This window comes from Odocoileus virginianus, chromosome 20, assembly GCF_023699985.2.
Source record: "Odocoileus virginianus isolate 20LAN1187 ecotype Illinois chromosome 20, Ovbor_1.2, whole genome shotgun sequence".
Classification (NCBI taxonomy): Eukaryota; Metazoa; Chordata; class Mammalia; order Artiodactyla; family Cervidae; genus Odocoileus; species Odocoileus virginianus.
Genome location: NC_069693.1, coordinates 10062790 through 10090014, shown reverse-complemented (window position 1 = coordinate 10090014; position 27225 = coordinate 10062790). Strand labels below are relative to the sequence as shown.

Genomic DNA, 27225 nt, shown 5'->3' with positions numbered 1-27225 from the left:
CCCAGGAACCCCAGAGGGACAACTGAGATACAGGAATGGGCTCCGGGGATCCGAACCAGCTGAGGGGTGGCGCTGAGTGTCAGATTCCCAATCCCCTGCCACCTGCTGCCAAAGCAGGGAGGCACCAGGGAGAAGTAACAAGGCGCTCCTTCCCAACCAGGCCCAGGACAGAGCGCCTGTCGTTCTTCCGGAGACCCCAGGACAGGAGTCATCAGGTGGCCCAAAGACCCGGCCCTCAGAGGCGAGTGGAACCAAACATGAGACAGAAAGCAGGGCGCCTGCTGGGGGTTCTGAGATGCGAGTGGGAGGGGCAGCTGCTCCAAGCCAAATCTCCTTTATTAAACTCGTGTGGGTATGTGTGTATGCGTGCCTGTATGCGTGCCTTTATGCGTGCCCATGTGAGTGCGTGTGCGCACACATATGTCACGCCCGGGGCACCACCCCGTAGAGCTGGTGGGGAAGTAGCTTCTGCTTCTCGCTGCAGCTGTAGATCCAGCGGGGGCGGACAAACACCAGGGAAGGGTTGTCCATCAGGGCCTGCACGGGGCGGGGGCAGCAGGAAGCGTACAGGCAGGAACACGTGAGCCGGGAGGGGCTGGGGCGACGTGCCAGGGCAGGCTGGGCTCCCTCTCCCTGCCCCTCCAGGACTCACCTCCTCAAAGCTGGGGTCCCACTCCTGCGCAGTGATCACAAACTGGACCCGCTCACTCATGTGGTCCTCAAGCTCCCTGGCGGGAGAAGCGAAGAGGCGGAGAATCGGCGTCCCCTCTCTTGACACCCTCCTCCCCAACCATCCTCAGGGGCTGTCCTCTCTCCATCCCCACCCACGTCCCCGGGGGCCACCCATGGGTCTCCCACTCTCCACGTGCCAGGCTCGCCGCATCCATGAAAGCACCAGCTCCGGCCAGCACCAATCCTTTCAGAAGGGCGGTGAGGAGCCTCACTTTAGAGAAGAAGTGGGGGTGAAGGGGTCGGGGATGGGGAGTTTGCGGGCGTGGTATGGGAAGCTATGTATCCAGGGTCCCAGCACAGCGAGCAGGGCTGGCACGGAGCTCCACAGCCTGTGTCGACCCTCAGGGTACATCCCTTCTCCATCCTCCCCATGACCATCCACCCCCCCCAACCCCCGCCCCCGGAGACTGACCCGTTGAAGGCTGTGACATAGCGGCTGAGCCTCCGCCGCTCGTCCCCTGGGAACTCCCCGTAAAGGAAGAAGCGTTTGCCCTGGAAGAAGTCTGCAGGGGAGAGATGGAGAGGGGAGAGCCAACGTGAACCCCTGGAGTCCCGGGGTGCCAGCCAGGAGCCACGGGACACGCGCAGACAGGACAGGAAGGCCGGTGCAGCGGCTGGACAGGGTGAGGGGTGTCGTGGACACCTGGCTCAGAAGCCATCCCTGACAAGCAGTGGTTCCAGGCAGGCCTAATGGGGTTTTGTTTCATATTAATGGCAAAAGATACAATTACTATCAGTGACAACATGTTTCTTACACCAGGTCATTCAGTTCCTTAACTTGGTCGGGGGTTGGAAATTTCACATCTTGCCACTTCCTCGATTGGCTGGCTCACTCCTTTTAACCAGTGCCTTCTCTGGCCCTGACCTTCGGGGTGGCTCTTCCTTCCAGTTTAATATGATTTTGTGTTAAGTTGCCAAGGTCACGTTTGGGGCTTTGGAGGAGGATCAGGGTATGTTCCTGCCCATCACTTATGAGGAACCAGGTGGAAATGGCTTTTTCCAATGGCCACTGACCCTCACCTCCACTCAGAGCCTCTGACTGCCTGACTCTCCTTTAACTCTTTCTTGGCTGCGCCGCGCCACACGCGGGATCTCAGTTTCTTGACCAGGGATCAAACTCAAGACCCCTGCAAGGGAAGCCTGGAGTCTTAACCACAGAACCACCCGGGGAGTCCCTCTCCTTTTATTCTTGACCAGAAGAGGCTCCGACGCCTGCCCCCATGTCTGGGATGATGAATAGCAAGGCGGGTCCCAACAGGGATCAGTGCATCTGTGTTCCCTGAGCCCCACACCCACCGACAAAGCTGAACCCGGGGGTGTAGCCAGGGTACCTGCAGATTCTTAAAGCCCCCAGGTTGGTTGAAGCCGAGAGAGTGGGAGGCCCCTGTGGTGAGGGGGTGAGAAGCTAAAGAGGGTCTGGCGGGGGGCTGGACTGTGAGGGAGGTGGTCATAGTGGAAGTCAGGATGAGACAGGCAAGAAAGGATGCTGACCGGAAGGGAACGGGCCTAAGAGGATACGGAGGTGGCAAAGGTCAGGGAGGAGGGTGAGGAGCCTGGGAGACAAGTCAGAGTGGGCAGTGGCCATCCCAGGGGGGGCCTGGGGCAAGTCACCTTAGAGAAGTGACAGGGCCAAACCCCACATCGGGAGGGAGGGTTCCCACCTGGGAGCTCAGGAATCGGCAGATCGGGAGACTCGGGGGGGCCCTCGTGGTCCGTGTTCTCATCTGTGGATCCTGCGTACGGGTCCTCGCCATTCTCCTCCTGACCAGGGGGCTGCCTTTGTTCCTTCTGCTCGGCCACCCTGGGGAGGCCAAGAAGGGTGGGGAAGGAGTGTGCAGACCGGATCCCCCTCCACCCGAGGTCGTGGCCACCCTGACCACCCAGCCCCACCCTACCTTCTCAGCTCGTCCTCGGTGTCCCCAGAGTCTTCTGCCCCGTTGTCCTGTCCTTCTGTGAGTAGACGCTTAGTCAACTCAAGGCCCCTACCTCCCAATCTCACACCTGAGCACAGATGGGGTGTGCCAACCCCTAACTCAATTGCTCCCCAGATCCAGTTGGGGGTGAGGGGGTAGCCTCCCCACCCCCCCAGATCCACTATTTGGGACCCAGCCCCATCTTGCTGGACCCAGGAGCTCAACCTTGGAACTCCTTCCCCTCTGGGTCTTCAGCCCCTCCTCCCTCAGACCCAGGAGTCCAGGCCCCCAGCCCCTCCTCCCTCAGACTCGGACCTGCCTGCTCCGCCTCAGTGTCATCATTCTCTTCCTGGGCCCCTGGTGAGGCTGGTTTGGTCTCTTCTGGGGTTGGGGGTCTCTGGGGTGAGCTGGGTCCGGCTGCCTGAGGGGGCTTGGCTTTGGTCTGGGGGCGCTGAGGAGGGAAGGTGGGCCAGGGAGGAGGGAAGGGGCAAAGAGGGTGTGAGTGTGTGCCCGCAGGAGACAGGAGCAGAGAGTCTGGGGTACCATGTCCTCCCCGACTCCACCCTCCCCCGTGCCGGGCAGAGGGCATGGACCTTTCGGGGAGCCTTGGGGGCTTCATCCCCACTGCCGCCGCTGTGAGAGCCCCCCTCGTCCTCGCTGCTTGAGCCTGACCCAGCCATGAGGTACCTGGGGGAGGGATCGGGCCTCAGACCAACAGCAGACGTGTCCTCCGGGGGAGGTGGGGAGGGGGCTTAAGAAGCAGCAGGCACTGGCATTGACTATCAATATATAAACCCTCAGGGTGCAATCATGGTCTCCCTCCTGGTCCGCCCCTCCTCCCAGCTCGAGTAGGGCCCCGTGGAACTTCAGCGACCCACACCATAGACCACAGCAATCCCTGGCTTCCCCTCCCTCTGAGGGAAGAAATGTCTCATTTCAGAAATGAGAAAAAAAAAAAAAAATCAGAAATAATTCTCTCCTTCAAGCATCAAAGTCAGTTAAGGGAAAAATCTCAAAAGCAAACTTCCTACTGCCAAGCACTGTTCGAACACCTGACAGGTTCAGACTTGCTGAATCCGGAGGCGGGTGCTATTTTTAGTCCCATTTTACAGATGAGGAAATGGAGGCCCAGAGAGATGAATCAAGTGGCCCCAAATCACAGGGCAGAGTGCCTACGCAGCAGAAGCAAATGAACCTGTTGGCGATGCTGCCCTGGTCCCCACGTTAAGACCCTTCTGCACGTGACATGGTTGTTTCCAACCTGGTGATGCCCTTTCCGGGTAAGTCACCCTCACTGTAGAACCATGGCTTGTGGGAAAACTCAGAAGACTTAAAAGTGGCGGGGCCTTCCCCGGTGGTCCAGGGGCTCAGACTGCTAAAGGAGCCCCTCCTCCCGACAGACACCAGGCTGACCCAGCCTCAGCTCCTCCGACTCTGCTCAGCCTGGCAAACCTCTTCTCCTCCTTGAAGAACCCTGGCTCACTGCAGTTCTCCCTGTGGGCCCTCCTCCAACGTATTTCACAATAAGTCTGGCCCCTCATCAAAGTCAGAGGCTTTCAAAAGGAGGGACCGATGTCTGGGGTCCGGCGGTGGGCAGCCGAGCCTGACACCAAGCAGGGGTTTCAGATGAATGAATGCCCACAGGTCCCAACACTTTGTTCTCCGCCCTGAGCCTTTGTGAACACTGTTTCTCCAGCCTGCAGCTTTTTCCTTTGCTAAGCAGACTTCCCAGAGCCCTCCTGGGACCTCCGGGGATGCCCTCCCTCTCCTCCCTGTCTCCCAGCCCTGCCCCTCCTCCTCTGGGAAGTCGGCTGACTCCGGGCTGGCAGGCCACAGCCCGAATTCTCCCCACATCCCTAGTGCTGCCGGGCGCGGGGATGAGGGGCAGGGTCCGGGTGTGCGTGTGTGTGTGCGTAAACCACACATATACAGAGAGCCTTACCTCCGCGAGGGCAGCCGCCGCCGCATGCGGTGACAATCCAGCACCCACTCTTTGCGCACGATTCGGCCTCCGAGGCCGAGGACCTGGCTGTACTTGGGGGTGTTAGCAAAGGCGCAGCTGGTGGGGAGCAGAATGGAGGGTGTCAGCTGGGGAAAGGCAAAGAGACAAGGGACATGGGGAGCAAGACAGAGGGGTGCAGGGAAGAAAAGGAAGAGGACAAGAGGCAGAGGATACAGAGAGGTGAAGTGACAGAGAGCAAGACGGAGGAGATGGAGGAAGATGGAGAAGGGACAGCGGGGGGTGAGGGAGGGGACGTGGGCCTACATGAGGTGCGTGCTGTCTGGAGTCCAGTCCGGTCGATACTTGGCCCCCAGCTCAAGGGCCTTGTCCCGGAGCTCCGAGCGGAAGGGGTTCTGGAAGCCACTCAGCACCACCACCACACCCTGGAGGATCTTCCCCAGCTCCTGCGGGCCTGCGCGGGGGGCCCTGGGCTCAGCGCCTTCTCCTCGGGGCTTCCCTGGTGCCGGCCCTCGTGCTGGGGCAGGGGTCGGGGGAGTGGCTGGGGTACGGGCGGGAGCTGGCACTGGAGAAGCCAGAGAGTGGACTCAGAAAATGTAGAGCTACACCCCCACCTCTCCTCTCTCACACCCAGGAGTCCAGGCTCCCAGCCCCTCCTCTCTCAGACCCAGGATCCTCACCCCTCCACCCTCGGACCTAGACCCTCTGTGGGAACAAGGAATCCAGTTTGCTCACATTTGGGTCTCTTGAGGGCAGGTAGTGAGGGCTGAGCTGATGGTTTGCTGGGGGTCTTCTTTTCTTCTTGGTTCAAATCCAGCTTCCTCTTGCCTTTGGGGGACTCCTGAGGCTGAGGGGGTGGGTTGTGCTGAGGCCTCCCGCTCCTCTCCTCCTTTTCCACACCCCCAGGGTCTGATGATCTCACCTTGAAGGTGCTGCCTACTGCCCTGGAGACCGGGGAGGCTGAGGCGGCAGCACTGGAGGCCTGCAGCGTAGCCGCTGCATAGCTGGGTCCTGCCGGGTCACTGGCTGCCACTGCAGAGGGGGAAAGCGGGTCCAAGCTGAGGGGGCTGGACTCTCAGGCCTTCTGGCTCCTTCCTATCCATGGGTCACAAAGGGCTGTTCCCAAGACCCAGCAGTGACCCAGGATCCAGGCCCCCAGCCTTTACTTGCTCAGGACCCAGGCTTTCCATCCTCACCTGGGGGTGTCTTGTTGATACGACTGAAGAAGAGAGCCCCAGGTTTCAGGGAGCTGGCACTCTCATCCTCCTCCTTCACACGGAACTGGCCGAGCTTGGTCACCTTCTAAGGTCCCAAAGGTCAGAGCAGTGGGAGGGCTATTGGCAGGTGCGGGTGAAGAGGTGGGGAGAAGGCTGTGGGCAGGGGCAGGCAGAGCTTACCTGGGGTGAGGCCTCAGCCTCATCTTTGTCTGGGGGGCTGTGAAACCGTACAAAACTCAGGCCATAGGGGGCATCCTGGGAGAGGAGGGGTGGGAGTCAGGGAGTCTGGCCAAGGACAAAGGCTTGGCTCTCATCCCTTTCGTTGAGAGAAACCCCTTCCTGACTCTTTCCCTCCAACGGACACACATCTGGGGAGCTGCCCGGTTGATCATGACAAGGATAATAGTCACAAGCTGTCATTGAGTCCTAACTTGGGGTCAGGCTCGGCACAAAGCCCTTACGTGCTCAGCCCTTGAGCCTCAGAGCAACTGGCAGAGGCTGCAGTGCGTCTAGGCAAATCCACTCTGCCTCCCAATTTTCTGCCCTTGGAATGGGAAGGAGGGCTGTGTGCCACTTCTGTGACTCAGAAATGCTCCCGGCTCTTTCCTCCTCTGCTGGGTGGATGTGGAGCCATGAGATGGAAGGAACCTGGGTCCCAGGATGGCCAGAAAGGTTAAGTCACTAGCCCGAGATCACAGAGCTAGGGAGTGCAGCAGCCAGGTTTTAAACCAGCATTCTGACTCCAGATCTCGTGATGCTAACTCTGAGACCCTGTTCTAAGAGGCCTTGTCTCCCACAAGTCAGCAGCTCCCCCTCCCAATTCCCGTGAGATCTTGCAGGTCACCCTTCCCAATCTCCCTCCAGGAAACCAAGATTCCTATATGGGGAGGACCACAAACCAATTTCAGAGAACAGAGGGGCCCAGCCTCCTTGTAATTCCCCGGGGAGGCGGGCTATCCGGCCCTCCCAGCCCTCGGGGACTCAATACCAGCCCCTTGCCTTTCAGTGGCGTGGGACCAAGGAGCCCGCTCCCACCCTGGGTACCTTGCTGTAGGGCTGGCTGCAGACAATTTTGACTCGGTCCCAGCGCTTCTCTGCTGCTGCCCGGACCAGCTTGTCAGGCCCAAAGATACGAACACGGTTGGAGTTCGAGCCACTGCGACTCTCGGCAGGGGACATGAAAGATGAGGTGACCAGGAGGACCTGGGAAAAGGCAGAGTGGCTAAGGACCAGGCCTGGCTGGCAGCAATGACACCTCCTAGGGACTGGAAGAGCGCAGGGGCCTGGGCAGAGACTAGAGGGTCTCCAGATCCAGCTCTACCTCAGCTCTCCTCGAGGCTTCTAGAAGCTTCTCTTCTTCCTGGGTGTCCTATCAGTCCTTCCCTGACACAGGCCCCAGAGGGATCCTTCTACTCCCAGATCTGAACCACCCTTCTCTAAATTCTTCCAGAGTCTTCCATATCTGGACATGAAGAGGGCTGCACAGTCTCGGAAACCCTCCCACATTGGTGGGCTCCCAGCAGAGGATATTCACAATGACCTTTCAGAAACACAGGGCTGAGGGAGCAGAAGGGAAGTGTCAGGGCCTGAAGGAACAGCCTAGAAACCAAAGAGATAGGGGAGATACACCCACTATCAATTGACTGTCTCTGGACTTCCCTTGTGGCCCAGTAGTTAAGACTGCATTCCCAATGCAGGTGGCCTGGGCTCGATCCCTGGTCAGGGAACTGGATCCCACATAGTGTAATGAAGATTGAAGGTCTCACTGTGTCACGACTAAGACCTGGCACAGCTGAATAAATAAAGTAATTAATTTAAGAAAATTTGACTGTTTATCAGTCAAATTTATTATTTGAAAAATAAAAAAGCAAATAAGTAAAATAATAAAGGAATATAATGGAAAGAATAAAAAAGAAGAAAACAATTTAAAAAACACTTGTGGCTCAGCTCTGGGATGCTGGGGACATTTCTAATCGCCAGCTGCTCCCTGTCAGGCTCTGCCAGCAGGGGGAGCTAGAGAGAGACTGAAAGGCCAGAGAAGCGAGGTGGGTTCTCGCAGTTCAGGTGAGCAGCATCTCAGGTATGCCTTGCTGATACTTGTGCAGCAGTTCTTCCCGGGAGGTTGGGGGCCGAGGGGAGTCGCACAGGTGAATCCAGTTTGCCGCATCCCAGGACCTGCAGAACTAGCCTCACCACACATTCTCAGGGTAGTCCAAACCAGCTGGTGATCACCCCCTCCTCAGGATCTGAGTTTCAGCCCCAAGGGTTCACCTCCAAGCTTCAAAACACCCACATTTCAACAATTCCAACCTCTTCCTTTTGTTCCTCCAGCCCTAAGGGTGGTGGCTGCCCCCAGCAGTTGCTTCTGTGTCCTATCGGCATCTGCTGGCCTCTTTAGTTCAATACTTCGTTACTAATTCTTTATATTAATTCTGTTAAACTAACTGGTGTGATTTCAGCCTCCTGGTGGGACCCTGACTGACAGTGGGTGGCACTAATGTTGGTGTCTGCCTTGTTACCGACTTCATGTGGCACGGAGCCTGATTGAATCAAAGGGTTCTACGTGGTAGGAATACTTTGGCCACCTGATAGAAAGAGCCAATTCAGTGGAAAAGACCTTGATGCTGGGAAAGACTGAGAGCAAGTGGAGAAGTGGGTGACAGAGGATGAGAGGGTTGGATGGCATCACCGACTCAATGGACATGAGTTTGAGCAATCTCTGGGAGACAGTGAAGAACAGGGAAGCCTGGCGTGCTGCAGTCCACAGGGGTGAAAAGAGTCAGATGAGATTTAGTGACTGAACAACAACGTGATGTGAGCAGGGAGAACGGGGAGTTCAAAGCGTGAGCTCCAACTCAGGAAGAAAGGCATCTCAGGAGACACCCCTGTGCAGAGAGCTGGACCTTCCTTCCATGAGTAAATCAGGGAGAAACGTGTCTTGTGGGGAGAGTCAGTGGGAGCCCTTAGCTCTGGCCAGAGCTCTCTCCCAGCACAGAAAAGATAAAAAATTCTCTCTGCAGACTCCTATCCCCAGATGGGTTTCCCTGGTAGCTCTGACAGTAAAGAATCTGCCTGCAATGTAGGAGGCCTGCGTTCGATCCCCAGGTCGGGAAGATGCCCTGGAGAACAGAATGGCAAACCACCACAGTATTCTTGCCTGAGAGCTCTACTCTCAAGGATTTGGAGCAAAAGTCCACACTAGTTATCAGAGTGGGAAAACCCAAGTTGAAAATGTAAGTGGTCCCATGTATGTAGTATCACCTGGTGCTGGCTGGGGCAAATCCTCTTTGGAGGAATGTACTTCAAACCAGGCCCTCATAGAACTGCCACCTATATATTACCCAAGAGTGGAATTAACACACACACACACACACACACACACACACACACACACATACCATTAGGCATGAGGAAATAGGCTGCCATGATTTAAGGTCAGCAAAAACCAAAACTACAGACTCAGACACACAAAGATTGCATATATTGATGGGGAAAAACTACAAAGAGTGACAGACTTTATTTTCTTTGGCTCCAAAATCACTGTGGATGGTGACTGAAGCCATGAAATTAAAAGACACTTGCTCCTTGGAAGAAAAGCTATGACAAACCTACACATCATATTCAAAAACAGAGACATCGCTTTGCTGACAAAGGTCCGTATAGTCAAAGCTATGGTTTTTCCAGTAGTCACATATGGATGTGAGCACTGGACCAAAAAGAAGGCTCTCAGCCAAAGAATTGATGCTTTCAAACTGTGGTGCTGGAGAAGACTCTTGAGAGTCCCTTGGACAGCAAGAAATCAAACCAGTCAATCCTACAGGAAACCAACCCTGACTACTCACTGGAAGGACTGAGGCTGAAGCTGAAGCTCCAATACTTTGGCCACCTGATGGGAAGAGCCGACTCATTGGAAAAGACCCTGGTGCTGGGAAAGACTGAGGGCAGGAGGAGAAGGAGGTGACAGAGGATGAGATGGTTGGAGGGCATCACCTACTCAATGGACATGAGTTTGAGCAAACTCTGGGAGACAGTGAAGGACAGGGAAGCCTGGTGTGCTGCAATCCATGGGGTCACAAGGAGTCAGACAGGACTTAGCGACTGAACAACAAAAAATTGATACTATCAAACACACAACATAAAAGTAAGTGTGCGACTTCCGTGGTGGTCCAGTGGTTAAGAATCTACCTGCCAGTGCAGGGGTCATAGTTTCGACCCCAGGTCTGGGAAGATTCACACATCTCGGGCAACTGAGCCCCAGGAGCGCAATTACTGAGCCCGTGCACCACAAGGAGAGTAAACCCCATTCGGTGCAACTAGAGAAGGCCCGCACACAGAGATGAAGACATGGTGCAGCCAAAACTGATAAATAAATTATAAAATTAAAAAAAAAAACCCTCAAGGGAATGGGAGACTACTGACATAAGGGTTTCCAGACTCTGCAAACATAAAGCCCTGAGCTGACCATTCCACTTTTCTAGGTAGATAAGAGGTTTACAATAAAGATCCACATACCAGATTAGATACAGTTTTAGCCAAAAATGCACTGACTCTTCTCATAATTAAAAAGTGGAATTTTGATCTGAATCTGCTTGCCAAGAAGAAGAGAGGACTTTTTTTTTTAATTGTCCCAAAGATGGTTGATTTTACGTAAAATTTTAAACAAGGAGACCATTAGACTGGGTGACTCTAAAGCCTTAGGTAGCTTCAGTAAACCAATCAAAATTTAAGCAAGAGTTGATGAACTCCAATCTGAGAAAATGAAATCAACAGCCAAGTCCCTCTATTTTCCCAAGTAAGGCAATCATCTGAGCTCCGGGGAGGTGGGGCGGTTGGGGCACTGGGACTGACGTACCTATACTCCTGACACCGTGTAGGGCAGAGATGCTGCTGAGAGCCTCCTGCAGAGACAGGGCGCTGACTCAGCGCTGTGCTGACCTCAATGGGAAGGAAACCCCAGAGTGCGGGGTGTGTGTACGGACGGCTGGTTCATGTTGCTGCCCAGCGGAAACTAACACAACACTGTAAAGCAACTATACTCCAAAAAAAATTAGTTAAAAGTTCAAACTCTAGTCCATTAAACAACTGCTCTGCTCTGCTCTCCTGTCTTCTCTCTAAAAACCTCTGTCCCAGCCCCCCCACAAAGCACCTCTGATCATTTTTTAGTTTTGGCTACCTGATTCAAGTTGTCTGCTTGAATAAACTCTTTAAAACATAATGTGCCATCAATTTGCCTTTTTGCAACTTATAAAACCTTTATTTTATTACTATTAGTTTTGGTCACACTGCACAGCCTGTGGGATTTTAGTTCCCCAACCAGAGACTGATTGAATCTGGGCCCCTGGCAATGACAGTGGCGTCCTAAACACTGGACTGCCATGTGTGTGTGCTAGCTAAGTCACTTCAGTCATGTCCGACTCTTCGTGGTCCTATGGACCGTAGCCCTCCAGGCTCCTCTGTCCATGGGAATCTCCAGGCGAGAATACTGGAGTGGGTTGCCAAGTCCTCCTACCCTAACCACTGGACCGCCAGGGAATCCCCTAGAACCTTTAGAATAAGAATGTGTGTTCAAGGACAACCTCATTGGTTAGAATGTACCTTGTATGATGGAAAAAGTACTTGATAAAATTAGTACACATATTCATTTAAAAGACTGGCAGGACCTCACTGGTTGTCCAGTGGCTAGGACTCTGCACTTCCAATGCAAGCAGCCCGGGTTTGATCCCTGGTCAAGGAACTAGATCCTGCATACTGCATATGACCACAACTAAGATCTGGCCCAGCAAAATAAATAAAGACTGGCAATATCAAATATAAATAAGGGTGTGGAGCTCATATACTGCTGAAGGGAATGTAAAATGGAATAAACCACTCTGGAAAACGATCCATTTCTAATAAGGTTAAAACAGAGATCTACCTGAAGACCCTGCGATTCAACTCTTTTAGGAATTTACCCCAAAGAGATCTCTATACAGAGGCTTGTACAAGAAGGTCCACAGCAGTTGTGTTCATAATAGTCAAAAAGTGGCCCCCCCAAAAAAAAAGTGGTGGGGAGTTCCCTGGCGGTCTACTGTTGAGAGGACTTTGCACTTTCACTCCTTTGCACTTTGCACTCCTGGGGTCTGGGTTCAATCCCTGCTTGGAGAACTAAGATCCTAAAAGCCGAGAGGTGCAGACAAAAACCACCACCAAAAAGTGGCAACAGTCCAGATGCCCGTCAACAAGAGCATAGATGAACAAGTTGAGATCTACGCTTGCAGTGAAACTTCTCAGCAATAAGGCGGAACAGATTGCTGACGTACACATAATATGTTAGAACCTCAAAAAACAGTAGAGAGTAAAAGAAGCCAGCCACACACACACAAATACCTGAAAACTGCATACTGTCACACCATTTGTATGAAATCCTAGGAAAGGCAAAACTAGTCTGTAGTGACGGAAAAGAGGCAGTGGTGTCCTGAGCCAAGGGTGGGAGAAGTGAGCCCAAAGTACCACGAGGCAGCATCCAGGCAGGCCAGCGATGCTCTATGTCATTTTTTTTTGTGTGTGGGGGGGCACACTCCAAAGTATATGGGGCCTTAGTTCCCCAACCAGGCATCGAACCCAGGACTTCGGCATTGGAAGGCAGAGTCTGAACCACTAGAACACCAGGGAAGTCCAGTGTTCTCTGTCTTGATCTGGGGGATGGTTACCCAGGTATGTACATCTGTCAGAATGATGACCTGTGCATTTTATTATATGCAAAATATACCTCAATCAAAAACAATTTCTCACTGTGAGGAAAAAAACATTCCTTGTAGAAAACAGATTCATTCACTTAAAATTATAAACTCTCTTTTTTTACATTATGTTTATTTTTCCCCAAAACATTTGGCTGACTCACCAGCTGGCTCACTATGATCTCCCCAGTCTTACACGAATTAATTTTACTGGTTTAAAAAAAAGGACTGGGCCAACATTTAAAATACTCAGAACAAAAGGCTCATAAACATTTGTCATGAATCAAGTAGCTCACAGAGGGGCCCCAAGCGATTCAGAATGTCAATTTTCAGGGACATCTTGGAGAAGTTCTGGGATCAGATAAAAGCAGTTTTGCTCTCGAGCAGGGAAAGGCAAAGTAAAAGTGTGAGTCGCTCGGTCCCGTCCGACTCCCTGCGATCCCGTGGACGGTAGCCCGCCAGGCTCCTCAGTCCTATCCGACTCTCTGCAACCCCGTGGACTGTAACCCGCCAGGCTCCTCTGTCCATGGGATCCTCCAGGCAAGAATAGTGGAGTGGGTTGCCATTCCCTTCTCCAGGGGATCTTCCTGACCCAGGGACTGAACCTGGGTATCCTGCATTGCAGGCAGATTCTTTACTACTGAGTCCCCTGGGAAGCCCAAGAATACTGGAGTGGGTTGCCATGCCCTCCTCCAGGGAATCTTCTCGACCCAGGGATTGAACCTGGGCCTTCCACATTGCCGGCAGATTCTTTACCAGCTGAGCCACTGAGATGCCCGAGCCGTAAAACACAGAGGTGCGTTTGGTTCTTTCTGCAACTGTGATGCCGTTTCGGCACACAGCTTATCTATCACCTGGGTCAGCTCTTTATCTCTGAGCCCTGAGCTCCTCTGAAGGGCTGAGGTGGCCCAGGGGCTAGGAAACCCTGGGGCGGCAACGGGAGCATCTGGGGCACAGATCAGCAGGGGGCCCACCTCAAGGCCCAGCTTACCTCATAGTCCTGCTCCCCGGTGCCTCCGGCCGAGCTGCCCACCAGCACCTCCACGAAGGCCGAGCCGTCATTCCCGATGTCCACGCTGTGGATCTGTTCCTCCTTCTCCAACTGCAGGGGAGGCAAGGCCCAGGTCAGTGCCGTTCTGCCCTGCCCCCCGCCCGGCTTCCCTGTGGGACCTCGGAAGACGGACAACCCCCATCCGGGCCACCTCGTCTCTTTGCCAAGTCAATTCGGTGACAGAGGGGGCAGGGCTGCAGGCTGCCCCCGTGTCCCCTGCACACAGCACAGGATGTGGAGTCAGAGTTGGAAAACAGACACTGACCGATTGCCTACACGATAGAACCCACGTTCCCGGCTCCACCAGAATCTGCCTGACCAGCTTCTAACCCAGCACCCCGGAGTTCTCCTTGGCGGTGCTATGCAGGCAAAGGGCACACAGGATCCCATGGATGCTCCCTGAGGGTAGGGGCCTGGTCTGGTTTTGCTCACCACGGACTCCAGGTTTGAGTCCCATCTCCGCCACACCCTAGCTATAGGGCCTTGTCAGCTCAGCTCCTGGAGCCTCAGTTTCCTCATCTGTAAAGTGGGGATGATCACCCTCTGTAGGATTATGCACATAAACACCACATTCACACGGCATGGCATGCAGCAGGCACCCTGTGGCTACCAGGCAAGAAGTGTTATCAGCCACTGCTTGATGATTATTTGTTGAAAGAAGGAAAGAGATGGTGGCTCGGGGTATAAGAGTTCGCCTGCCAGTGCAGGGGACAGGGGTTTGACCCCTAGTTCGGGAAGATTCCACATGCCACGGAGCTACTAGGCCCATGAGCCAAAACTACTGAGCCTGTGCTCTAGAGCCCTTGAGCTGCAACTACTGAGCCCATGTGCCGTAACTACTGAAGCCTGTGTCCCATGCTCCAAAACAAGAGAAGCCACTGCAATGAGAAGCCCATACACTGCAATTAAAGAGTAGCTCCTGCTCAATGCAACTAGAGGAAGGCCACGCAAAAGCGATGAAGACCTGGCATAGTCAAAAATACGAGCTGACTGTAGGAAGTCTTCCCCCAAAGTTTCTGCCAGTCCCATCTGACTTAAACGCATAGAAAGTCATGTGGGGGTGGAAGGCAGCTACAGGGGCTGAAGCAATCTCCTATTTTCCATCCTGGGGCTTTTATTATTATTATTTATTTGGCTACCTCGGATCTCAGTTGTGACACTCGGGATCTTTGCTGCAGGATCCTTCGTTTGAGTGACAGAGCTTAGTTGCTCCAAGGCAACTGGGATCTTAGTTCCCTGACCAGGGATCAAACCTGTATCCCCTGCATTGCAGGAAGGATTCTTAACCACTGGACCACCTGGAAAGTTTCTGGGGCTATTTTATTTGGCTCACAGAATGACAAGTGACTATGACCCCCAAAGGTTCCGAGTCCGCCACCCCACACAGCCAGGAACATTGATCTGCAATGTCACCCCCCAGCCGGGCGGTGGCCTGGAGACACTGCTGGCACACTGCCACAGACAGGAATGTCCCTATAGCAGAGGGAGGAGCCTGGGCTTGTGGGGAGGCCAGCCTGAGTTCAAATCTAGCCCTGGCACTGCCAAGCTGTGCAGCCCTGGGTGACATAAAACCTCTCTGAGCCGCAGTTTCCTCATGAGTGAAGGGGGGTGCTCCCCACTTCTGAAAGGAGTTGACGGGACACAGGATGCTAACCATCACAATGCACAGCCACTGTGGCGGCACCCAAGTGTAAACGGTGTGGCAGACCCATAATCCCAGTAAGACATGTCGACACCTCTGGGAGCCAGGAGCTATTTTGATCTCCATTTCACAGGGAGCGATTGAGACGGGAAGCACCTGTGTAACTTCCCAGAGGTCACGAGGCCAGGCTACAGCCAGCGTCAGCTGGGCTGCGTTCCTTCTGGACATTCTTGGGGAGAATCGTTTCCTCGTCTTCTCTCCAGCTCCTGGAGTCCCTGCCCTCCTCGGCGGCGGCCCCTTCCTCCGTCTCCAGAGCCAACAGTGGCATCGCTCCAGCCTCTGCTTTCATCCCCACAGCTCCTCTGACTGGTTCTCCAGTCACCCTCCTCCCCTGATAAGGACCCCTGTGATAACACTGCTTCCCCCCAAATCATCCAGGCCCATCTGCCCACCTCGAGATCCTTACAGGGACTTCCTGCTGGTCCAGTGGCTAAAACTCTGCCCTCCCAATACAGAGTGTTTGCGTTTGAACCCTGGTCAGGGAACTAGATCCCACAAGCTGCAGCTAAGAGTTCACATGCTACAGCTAAAAGATTCCACACACTGCAACAAATCTAGAAGATCCCGCATGCCCCAACTGAGACTCAATGTGGCCTAATAAATAAATATTTTTAAAAAATCCTCACAAAGTCCCTTTATCCATGTAAAGGACACATGTACAGGTTCTGGGGATTAGGATGCAGACAACGTGCGAGCGTGTGTGTGCGTGCGCGCGTGTGTATGTGTGTGTTAGGATGCAGGTGTGTGTGTGTGTGTGCGTGCGCGCGTGCACACATGCACACTCAGTTGGCCAGTCATGTCCAACTCTTTGCGACCCCACGGACTGTAGCCCACTGGGCTCCACTGTCCATGGGATATCCCAGGCAAGAATACTGTAGTGGGTTGCCCTTTCCTTCTCAGGGGATGTTCCCAACCGAGGGATTGAACCTGCGTTTCCTGCATCAGCAGGCAGGTTCATTACCACAGAGTCACCAGCAAACACTGAGACACCTTAGGGGGCCGTTATTTTGTCTACCACACTGAGCAAAGCTCTTCCTGGGCTGGGCATCACTGAAGCCTCCAGACCACACGGGGAGGCAGGGTCAGCTGACTCTCCCAGCTTTACAGACGGGGAAACTGAGATGCAGACAGGAAAATCAATGGCTCACATGTCACACACAGTGAATGACTGGCAGAGAAATTCAGACCCAACTCACTGACTACAAGTCAACAGGGCTTTCCAACTCCACAATTTCAATCCTGGTGGTAAAACCTCAACATCTTGGGACTTCCCTGGAGGTCCAGGTTCTGACCCGGGTCCCAGTGCAGGGACCCAAGTTCCATCCCTGGTCAGGGATCTAGATCCCACGTCCAACAACTAAAGGATACTGCATGCCACCACTAAGACCCAACTCAGCCAAATAAATAAATAAAATTTTTTAAAGTCAAAAACCCCATTCCACTGACTCCTCTCCCACTGGAGGCATTCCTCATTCCTCCTAACCATGTAATTTTCTCCCCAGCACGCAGCATCTGACATACATTTGACTTACTGATCTGTCAGTCTTTCCTTGCCAATATAAAATCCCCACAGGTCTGATATGCCTGTCTTCTGATGTCTGCGGCACTGTGTGCCTACAACAGTGCGGGGCCCACAGAAGGTGCTGCTATGAATGAAGAACAGATGAATCCATCCGCTCTCAAGTCTCAGGGTCTGTTTCTGTGCTGACACTCCTACAGCTCTGCCCCGGCTCCAGGCCCATCCCAGCTGTCCCTTGGATACTGTTCCTTGAGTGTCCCAAAGTCACAGCAAACCTGGACATCCCAACCAGCGGGACCGTCTCAGGCTGCACCCCTGCTCTAGGGCCTGCATTTCAGTGACAGAGGCCACGTCCCCCTCGGTCTCCCAGGCCAGAGAAGCCGGAGGCTCGTTTGGTTCCTCTGGCTCTCTCACTCCCCACTTCCTGTCTCTCCTTGCTCCCACTCCAACAGCACTGCAGAATGAAAGGGGATGCTCCTGATCATAAAAGAGCCCAGCAGGATCATGCACTAATACACACGTGCATCCCCCCTTTACACAAACACCTGCGTGGTGACAGTGCACTTTTGCAAACATTATGTCACCAGATTTTCAAGGTAACCCAGGGCTCGGATCACATGATCTTCCATGGACAGATGAGAAAACAGCTTCTGAGAAATGAAACCATTTGCCTGAAGTCACAGGGAGAGTAAGAGGGAGAGATGGGGACTTGAATTCCACCTGAGATTAACTTGTCAGCCACCTGCATCTCTCTCTGTTTAAAATACTGGCTCTAGGCAAATTTCATAATCTCTCCGGGCCTAGTTTCTTCATCAAACAAGGGGATAATAATAGATTTGAGGTCATGGGATTTTTATGAGGATTCAGTGAACTAACCCATATGAGGCATTTAGAATGCTGACTGGCAGTTTTGTTTTTTTGGGGGGGTGGGGGGCATTTTCCCAAGTTGGGCCTTCAACCTAGGCCTCGTGGCATGGAGTGGAAACCTAACCACTGGCCCACCAGGGTATTCCCAAACAGTTGTAACTGTGAAGAAACTGTTAGCTCTCATTAGTATGATGTACTACGTTAGGGAACTATGAGATATTTAAAGTCCAAAAATAACTCACAAAATCTGTGGTTTGTGTATAATTCCTGGGAGGAGAATTCTCAGCTTCTCTCTAAGTTGCAAAAAGGTCTATGAACCAAAACATTTTCAGAGCCACTGGGTAAGACAGACAATAATATATTTAACACAATCCGGTAGGCCTAGTCCCCACCATCCTTCCCCAAACAGCCTTACATTGGAGGGATGAATGTGGCCAAAATCAAGCAGTTGAGCACTTCCATGGTGGTCCAGTGGTTAAGAATCCATGCCTCCAATGGAGCAGAGGGCTGGGTGGCAGGTTCAATCCCTGGCTGAGGAACTAAGGCCCCAAAATGTCATGTGGTGTGGGCAAAAATAAAGAAAAAAAATTTTTTTTTTTTAAAGACTGAGACATCCCAGGAGGTCCAATAGCTACGACTTCATGCTCCTAATGGAGGTGGTCCAGGTTCCCAACTCTGGCCAGCTAACCAGATCCCACACGCTGCAACTAAGACCCAACGCAGCCAAATATGAATAAATATAAAAAAGAAAGGAAGTCAACATACGGACACAAAGAAGCAAGAAAAAGGTGGCGAGAGCACCCACACTGGGGTCAGGTCTCAGCACCACCATGTGTGAGGCGTTATAACAGCTCCAACGTCATCTGACTCCCTGGAGAGCCAGATCACGCAGGGGAACACCCAGGCAGCACCTGGGAACACTCTACCTCGCTTCTCCCACAGGGAACCGCCTGCTGGGAATTCTGTCACCATTCTGGGTCACACTCCCCTCTCCCTTGGCTCCCTCCAACCTCACCAAGCATGTACCAAAGCACTGAGCAGTCCACAATGGTCTCTAGGACTGACCACTGCACTTTGGCCCTTCCCAGGCCTCAGTTTCCCCATCTTTAAAATGAAGCTGATTGGCTTAGATGATGAGACATCTTCCAGTCCAAAGCCCTTTAGAAGGCAGAATTCATGGCAATGGTTTACTGTGTTCCAACTGAGGATGATAAGGCTCTGAAAAGAGCAGCAACCAACCTGGACCACACATAGATTCATTCCTGACCTAGTCATTGGATCACCTATCTCCCCTGCTAAGGGCACAGGGACCACAAGGCTCATTGTCCAAGTGAGGTGGTGAGGACCGAAGAGAAAGTGCCTCAGCTCATTGCCAGTTAACCCCAAATAGGGTCTGGAGCCTGGACCTACAGATTTCTATTAAGGAGATGGAGGGAGGGAGACTTCTCTGGGGGTCCAGTGGTTAAGACTCTGAGCTTCCAGGGCAGGGGGCTCCAGTTGCATTCCTGGTCAGAGAACTAAGATACCTCATGCCACCCAGCAGAGAGGGCAAAAAAAAAAAAAAACAAAGATGGGGGGGCTGGCAGAATCACCTGGAGCACCACAGAGATGGTCTTCTCACCCGCCTTGGCTGCCCGCCATTTACGGTAAGTGTCTGCCTTGAGAAGGTTTTCTGCACAGTAGGTCTGAGGAGAAGAGTAGAAAAGGGAATGTTAGGGTTCAGAGATGACAGCCATGACCCCAGCTCTCAGATGACTCTGAGAGTTCTCTCAAGCCCTCTGACATCACCCAGCTTGAGGTTTCCTTATTAATCCCCACACACTCTGGGCTCTGGGGAAGAGTGGATACATGTATATGATTGTCTGAGGCCCTTTGCTGTTCACCTGAAAGTCTCACAACATTGTTATCTGGCTCTTACCCCGATACAAAACCTTCCAGTGTTAAAATAATAAATCCCCCCACACTCTACGTGGAGTCCCCTCCAACATTTTCCACTGGAAATTCACCTCTGCTCCTTCCCAGGAAGCAAAACCCCTCCTTTTCTCTCAGCAAATTTCTCTATCCCACATCTCTCCAGAATTCCCTATGGCCTCCCAGAAATTCTCCCGTGATACTCCTTAGAATTCCACAAAGTCCCCTCTGTGAAAGGAAAACCAAAACGAACTCCGCACTGCTAGAAGTGTTCTCTAAGATTGACCGGGGGGCCACTTTGGAATTCTGACCAAGCCGGTCCCAGCTACAGTGGAATCTGACCTTTTGACCACTTATTGTATTCACACAAGCATCCAGAATATGCGCCAGAAACTCCAGGTACTTATCAGACCCTTACCCTCCTGTAACTCAGGACAGTTTCTTCTTTAAAGCCAATATTTCTTTAAGTGTATCACAGTCAATTAGAATTCTCTCCACACGACTTTTAACAACCTGCTGACCTCTGTCCTCATAAGCCCCTGATTCCCTCTGCCAACACTCCGTTGATCGGAATCTGTGTTTCCCAAACTGCAATTCTTAAGAACCCCAATCAAGCTCTTTCTTGGCACCCCGCAGACGGATTAGTTTTCCACACCTTTCAGACTCCAAAAGTTCTCCTAGAACCCCTGACGAATTCCTTTACTTCTTCCACCCTCCCCCACGCCAGTCCCTCACCGAGTCCTGGCTACTGCAGGACACCACATGGCGGAGGCGGATCTCCGGCATGTCAACGTCGTGTGGGCTTCGCCTGACCCAAAAGATGCACGAAGGGCTGAGTCTGGGAGGCTCACAGGGGGTGCGCCCCGTGCGGCCTTCACTGCGCAAGCGCACGAGGCTCGGGCCTTTCAAACCGCGGCGCGCCGCCGGTTACGTCACCACTGCGCATGCCTAGTGCGTCTGTCCGGAGATCGGCCCGAGGCGCCGAGTTCCCTAGCAACGAGCTTTTCCCGCCTAGCTCGGGCCAAACGTCTCTCTAGCCCCTCCTCCTGGTCACTTTCACACCAGGATTTCTAGCCACAGGCTTGGCCTGCAGGATTGGTCCCTAGCAGAAATTCGCCATCCTCAGCGCCCCAACTGAAGCCTGGAAAGCAAGAGGCCATCAAACTTGAGTGGATTCTTTCAGGAATCCGGGAGCCTACCGCAACAAGATACCCTGCATGGCTGGCTGGCTGGCTAACTTCCCCATGCCCAGCACAAACAGACACACAAACACACACACACAGACACACACACACACACACACAGACACACACACACACACACACACACACACATACACACACATGAGAAAATCTCTGATCCCTGAAGATCAGGCCTGAGGTAGACAGAGTGTTTAAAGGACCTCAATAAAACACAAAGTATGTGCCCGAACCAGACACACACCCAGTCTTGACTGCTTCCAGCCATGCGTCACTTTTCCAATGTGAACTCTGGGCATCTGTTTCCTACCATCCCCATGCCCTGAACAAGCACCCCTCTGTTCAGTCTCCGAGAGACCCAAGTGCATCCTGGGTTGGGGTCGGAGATGGAGACAAACCAAACACAGAAAAGCGAGTATGAGCCAAGCATGCTCTGGCAGAACAAGCCTGGACTTGCTTGGCGCTCACAGGTAGGGCCTCACCCACACTGGGCACCTCCTTGGAAAAGGAGAGAACGGGGTGGGGTGGGTACCTGAGTCCTAGCACCTGCTCTACCCTAAAGGAAACAAAATGACCTGATTCTGATCTTGGGCTTCAGGGAAGAAAAAAGAGGGTGAGGGCGGGGCAGTGGGACCTGATGCAAGAGAGGATTGGAAGATGAGATGCCTGGGGCTGCGTGGAGGAGGGGCCTGGGCACAAGATGCCACTGCTCCTTTTGGATTCTGGTTCAGTCTCCCCCACTCAGAGCTGCAGAGACCTACCCCCAGGGCTTTCATCATCATTTCTTAGCCTAGGGGTAAGGTAGGTCCAGACCCACCCCTTCTTAGCTTCCTATAAGAACAGCTGGGGACCTGGGAATGCAGGGTCAGTCATCCATCCATCATGAAGCCTTCCATGAAACCTGAGACCTTCCTGCTGGCCTCTGCCCTGCTCTGCACCCTCCTGGGTCTGGGTAAGTGACTAGGGCTCTGGATTCCTAGGACCCTCAAAACAAGGAGTATGAGAGAACATTCTGCCATGTCCTCAAGGGAGAAGGGAAAGAGGAGGTGTCCTGGGAACTGAACTTCATGGAGAAGGCAGAGGGTAAAGGGCAGAAAGCTTGGGTCCCCAAGGGAGGAAGAGCTAAAAAATGTGGGTTTAAATCTCTGTGAAAGGATGGGTTTGGATGTGTCCTGCTCCCTGTATCCCAGGCAGTGTCTCAAAATAAGACACCTAAATTCTGGAAAATCAGAGTATGATTAGTATTTGTCATCAGTATGAAAAAACATGAGGCGAGGGTGAGAGATTTCCTTTCTCCCAGGACTCTAAGAAGTTCAGGTCCCTAGTGTTCTCCCTCAGATATAGGAGTTCAGGCAGCTCCACTTTCCCCAGGACCAAGTTACCTTGTGCCTGGACCCCCGCTGCCTCCTCTCTCAGGACCAAGGAGTCCAGGCCCTTATCCTCTTAGTCCTCGATCTTTCTTCTTGACCTGGGATGCAGATCCCCTCTCTGGTACCCATGCCTGAGCACCCACTGCCTACCAGACTTAGACAGCCTGGTACCCACACGGAAGGTGATCCCACTCCCGAGCACCAGGTGGACGGGAAGGTTCACACAAGTCCATGAAGGACTTCCCCTTTGCTTCAGTGCAGAATCTGCCTGCCAGAGCGGGGACACGGGTGCAATCCCGGGGCCAGGAAGCTTCCACATGCATTGGGGTGACTAAGACCCTTCACCACAACTACTGAGCTCATGCTCTAAGCTTGTGCTTTGCAACTGGAGACCAACACAAATGAGAAACCCAGAACTGCAACTAGGGAGTCGCCCCTACTCACCACAACTAGAGAAAAACCAACAGGAAGCAGGAACCCAGCACAGGCAACAAGAGAAAAATAAAATTAAAAATATTAAAAAAATTTTTTAAGTCCATGGAAAACTTCAGCAGGATCCCTCAAGGTGCCTTAGCTTTATCAGGTGGTCTAGCATCCCAAGTCCCCAGCCTTGTAATTACATAAACTTGCTCCCTGATCGGACTTGTTTCTGCCTTGCCCCAGAAAGCAGCTTTGCTCTCAGCACCATTGCATCCCTGCCGAGCTTCCAACATATCCCTATTCAGCGGCCACTGTCCTGCCCTTGAATAACCAGGGAGACCCCAGACTTTTCCTTCAGAACCCGCAACGCCATCCCCGTCTGGATTCAGAAGTCATGGCCCACAGACTACGTACAGCACCTTTCACTAGAGCCCCGTTCTCTAACTGCAGGGTACCCGCTAAGCTGTGAGGTGTGTACCAGTGACGGTCCCAACTGCAGTGGAAAACTGCAGACTTGTGCCCCGGATAAAGACTCCTGCCTGGTTGTTGTGACTGAGAGCAACGGAAGTAAGTGGGCAGGGGCTGCTATCAGATGCTGGGGAGGTGGGCGGCAGTGCCTTCAGGGTGGCAGATACTGCCATGCACTGGGAGGAACCTTTGAGTGATGATTATGTCAGGAAAGAGGGAAAGGCAATATCAAGGTGGGTGTTGAACAGAGAATCTGGTGGAATGACGGAAACCACTATGGCCAAGGATTTCTGAAGATGAGACTCCGAAGAGAGAAGGAGGAGGGGCAGATACAGACTTTGTTACCAAAGAAGGAATTAGGAAAGCAAAGGACATGGGGGAGGAATGAAATCCAGAAAAGGGGGAAATCTAATATGTAAAAGGTGAAAGGGTGGGTGCACAGCAGACTTGGATGAGTTGCAAAGAATGTGATCAGGTTGATTCTCTGGGGCTGCGAGGGGTCTCCCAGAGATGTGGGCTGCAAGCTACTGTTCCTGAAGAGAAAGAGGGAGATACGGGGGCTGGTTGAGTTGGGTGCAAGCTCAGTTGTATCTGACTCTTTGCAACCCCATGGAGTGTAACCCACCAGGCTCCTCTGTCCATGGGATTTACCAGGCAAGAATACTGGAGAGGCTTGCCATTTCCTCCTCCAGGGGATCTTCCCCACCCAGGGATGGAACCTGCATCTCTTGCATCTCCTAAATTGGCAGGGGGATTCTTTACCACTGCACCCCCTGGTGCTGGGAGCTGGCACACGAGATACCACCCATGATAAGGTCATGAGGGAGAAAACCTGACAGGCAAGGCAGATCAGGTTTTCAGGGGTTTTGAAAAGGCCAGCTCACGAGATCCCACCCATGACGAGGTCATGAGGAGAAAGCCTGACAGGCAAGGCAGATCAGGTTTTCAGGGGTTTCGAGAAGCTGCCCCCAGCGCTCACCTTAAAGATGATATCTGTCTTTCTGATGCCTGCCTCAATAGACTACTCCCTAATTTCTGTGACACAGGCAGAAGGCCTTCCCTGATCTCTTCCGAAATAAGAATCAATTTAGAACTTTAATGAATAAGTTTCCCAGGTGGTGGTATTTTATGAGATTATCCAGGGTGAAAGCAGTATTTTAATTTAAACTCCTTTGCTGGTAGTTTGTTAGCCAAATGCATTTATGCCCTTGGTACTAATATGCATGATTGCTTATAATATCCTAATCATAAAATAGCATAAAGAACCTGATTATATAAAAGCCCTAATAGACATAGAGCATTTTTGAGCAGTGAAGGAGTCCTATTAGAAAACATAAGAAAAATTATTCTAAAAGTAGCTATTGGGTTAATATTTGCTTGCTGTGTTTTGCTTGCTGTGTTTTGCTTCCTGTGTTTTTGCTGTTAATGTGCTAAGGTTGTGTTATAGAAACCATTGTTAATATAGTTAAAGATCTAGAGAAATAAGAACTTAGCCCTAGTGTGGGAACAATGAGATGGTTGTTAATTGTCAGCCAAGAGTGCTAGGCAGAAGCTGCCTCACCAAAGTCGTAGTCAGTCTGGGGTAAACTTCTTAGATAAATGCAACTGACAACTTCTGCAGAAGGATTAATTTTTGTGTTAACAAGGTTATACTTCTACTCTATACTGTTGCCCTGTGAGATTTCTACCTTTCAGTTAAGGTCACCATAGAAACAGAAAATAGGTTAACATTCACCTGACCTGCATAAAGTATTAATAGGTCCCAAGGCCAGAAGATAATGTACAAGACCCTCATAAACAAAGAAGTATGCAGAAAACACCCTGGTTTCATGAAGAACAAGCTGATGTAATGTTAAACTATCTTCCCCTGAGAAATGTACTAATTTAGGGTATAAAAGCCACGGTAAAAAAATACAGCATTGCCAGACTCTGCTGCACCCCCCGTCTAGTCTCTCTCTCTCTCCCTCGCAGACTTGGCCCTATCAAGGCTGGTCTCACGTGTCTCCTCTCTCTCTCTCGCTGACGCCGTTCATCCTGAGGGTACCCCCTGGATCCTGTCGAGGCTGGACCCTGGCACCCTGGGATTCCCAATATTGTCATAGAGAGAGAGACACATAAGGACAGAGGATCCCTGGGCACAGTCCATGAGGTCACAAAGAATCAGGCACAACTGAGCCCTACCCACCCAAGCACGTGGTGTACAGAGCAGAAACCCTGGGCCTGGAGGAGACACCCTGTCTGTGGTGGGGAAGGGGAAGGCCAGGGAGACCGGAAGAGACCACTGCAGGCAAGACCTGAGAGTAGCCAAGGAGGGCAGCAAGAGACCGTAGGTCGGAAGTCTGGGGAGTGACCCTGGGAACCTGGAAGAGTCTGCCTTAGATGGAGACGGAAACGGTGTGACAGCGGGCGGGGACGGCGGCCCCGTCCCAGCATTCGGTGGAAGGAACTCCAGGGGTCAGGGAGGGCTGAAGACTGGGAGACCATCACAGAGGACTGGGGTTAGTCACAGGTGGTCTGGAAAAGCCCACTCCAGGTGCGACCCCTGCAGGGTGGCAGTGGGGTGGCCCTGGGGTGGAAGGGGCCACTCTGGAGAGTCCAGCTCAGCCTGGGGACAGGGGGAGGATGGGGTGCATACCTGATAATCCATTCAGACGATGGCCCAGGCAGAAAAGGGGCTTGAATATGGGGAGCTGGAAGAGACCTCTCTAGACAGCAGTGGGCTGGGGTGACTATAAGGTGGGGGAGACAACCCAGGGCAAGCGTCCATACCAGGAGCCACTGAGCCTTCTGCCCACGGACATCCTGCAGAGGGCTCCTTGGTGGTGACCAGCTACAAGGGGTGTGTGAAATCCAGCGAGTGTGACTCAGGATCCTTCACCATCACCATGAACACTGAGAACTACATGGGCTCCACGAGGCGCTGCTGCAAGAACGATGGGTGCAACCAGGACCCGCTGCCCGGTAAGCCCCGGCTGAGCCCCACAGCTGGAGCCCCTCCCTGCCCACCTTCCCCCGCCAGGGCCACCTGTGAGCACCCGTTCCTGACCTGGGCTGTAACCAGGGATGAGCATCCTCCTTGCGCTGAACCTTGGTTTCTTCTTCTGTAAACTGCAGTGTCCAGGGACTTCCCTGCTGGTCCACTGACTAAGTCTCCATGCGCTCTATGCAGGGGTTTGATCCCTGGTCAGGGAACTGGATCCCTCGGGCCGCAGTGAAGATCCAGTGCGGTCAAATACTGTTTTCTGAAGTGCAGTGTGCGTTAGCAACTGGTGTGCCCTGAGTGGCTGTGATGGTGGGAAAGGAACTAACGTCTCCGATTACCTTCCCCTCCACCCTCCTCTTCAGCGTTCGTGAGAAACCACACAGAGAATGGCCTTCGGTGTCCTTCCTGCATCGCTGCCTTTACGGAAACATGCACTTCGACTCACGAAGCGGTCTGCGTTGGTGAGGAAACCCACTGTGTCGCCGTGTCTGGCCTCGCACAGCCTGGTAAGGGGCACCTGGAATTCAGGAGGAGGGCACAGTGTTCCCAGAAGGTCCCAGAACTGGAGCCTCATTCTTCCAGATTCTAAGGGAGAGAGTGGCTCCAAAGATCTGGGGGAGAAGGTGGCTGGGGCACGTGACCCTGGACTAGGAGGAGGGAGGCATTGGAGATCCTGACTGTACTCTATAATCCCCTCCTGCAGGTATCAAATTTGCTGCCCAGGGCTGTGGTACGGAGACCACCTGCCACAGCAAGCCTGGGACCCTGGTGCCCTCAGGCTCTCGTTTGTTGACCATCAAGAAAACCAGCTGTCGTCCAAGCTCCCAGGTTTCTGGCAAGGCTGAGTGAAGAACTGAGGCCCACGTGGTGTTTGGTCTCCATTCATTCTCAGCTGTGTTTCTAGAAATTTCTACAGTTCCCATGTGTCTATAAATTAAACAAGTTAACAGAGCAATCCTGAGTCTTCGCGATGTGATGCATTTCGGGGAGATGGGATGAGAAAAGCAGGGGAACCTTGGGAACACTCTCTATGGAAGAAAGAAATGGAAGATGCTACCTTTTCTTAAGGGATTACTTCCTGCCTGGTCCCCATGCTAAGTGTTTTCCATGTAGTACCGCATTTCATAATCACATCTCTGTGAAGTTCTATGTATTGCCCCCATTTTATAGAAGAACACACTGAGGCACGGATTGTGG

The 27225-nt window shown here is 52.7% G+C and overlaps 2 protein-coding genes across 4 annotated transcripts; one reads left to right on the top strand and one right to left on the bottom strand.

The window, feature by feature from the left end:
- Positions 1 to 318: 318 nt before the first annotated feature.
- Positions 319 to 20513, bottom strand: XRCC1 (X-ray repair cross complementing 1). 3 transcript variants are annotated; one of them, XM_070450755.1, is made up of 17 exons: positions 20324 to 20513; positions 19270 to 19362; positions 13530 to 13640; positions 6867 to 7025; positions 6003 to 6077; positions 5802 to 5907; positions 5528 to 5637; positions 5341 to 5452; positions 4912 to 5170; positions 4588 to 4704; positions 3239 to 3332; positions 2961 to 3096; positions 2628 to 2682; positions 2394 to 2533; positions 1145 to 1235; positions 653 to 728; positions 319 to 537 (listed from the first exon to the last, which is right to left on the bottom strand). In XM_070450755.1, exons 1-17 carry the CDS (start codon positions 20372 to 20374, stop codon positions 424 to 426), a joined length of 1899 nt encoding a protein of 632 aa, XP_070306856.1. In that variant the 5' UTR covers positions 20375 to 20513; the 3' UTR covers positions 319 to 423. The 3 variants fall into 3 exon arrangements, with proteins under 3 accessions (XP_070306856.1, XP_070306854.1, XP_070306855.1); XM_070450753.1 differs by having other exon boundaries at positions 2628 to 2679; positions 20324 to 20485; XM_070450754.1 differs by having other exon boundaries at positions 4912 to 5059; positions 20324 to 20485.
- A 61-nt stretch (positions 20514 to 20574) lies between these two features.
- Positions 20575 to 26983, top strand: LOC110123302 (phospholipase A2 inhibitor and Ly6/PLAUR domain-containing protein-like). Its single transcript, XM_070450756.1, has 5 exons — positions 20575 to 21739; positions 23028 to 23144; positions 25854 to 26006; positions 26391 to 26534; positions 26732 to 26983. Exons 1-5 carry the CDS (start codon positions 21670 to 21672, stop codon positions 26875 to 26877), a joined length of 630 nt encoding a protein of 209 aa, XP_070306857.1. The 5' UTR covers positions 20575 to 21669; the 3' UTR covers positions 26878 to 26983.
- The last annotated feature ends 242 nt before the right edge of the window (positions 26984 to 27225 follow it).

Coding starts and splice junctions, on each gene's coding strand:
- XRCC1 (XM_070450755.1), bottom strand. CDS start 20,374: ATGCCGGAGATCCGCCTCCGCCATGTGGTGTCCTGCAGTAGCCAGGAC. Junction 3,333..4,587: donor CGGCGGCTGCCCTCGCGGAG/GTAAGGCTCTCT, acceptor TCCCTCCCCCAG/GTACCTCATGGCTGGGTCAG. Junction 2,534..2,627: donor ACCGAGGACGAGCTGAGAAG/GTAGGGTGGGGC, acceptor TGGCCTCCCCAG/GGTGGCCGAGCAGAAGGAAC.
- LOC110123302 (XM_070450756.1), top strand. CDS start 21,670: ATGAAGCCTTCCATGAAACCTGAGACCTTCCTGCTGGCCTCTGCCCTG. Junction 21,740..23,027: donor CTGCACCCTCCTGGGTCTGG/GTAAGTGACTAG, acceptor CTCTAACTGCAG/GGTACCCGCTAAGCTGTGAG. Junction 26,535..26,731: donor GTCTGGCCTCGCACAGCCTG/GTAAGGGGCACC, acceptor CCCCTCCTGCAG/GTATCAAATTTGCTGCCCAG.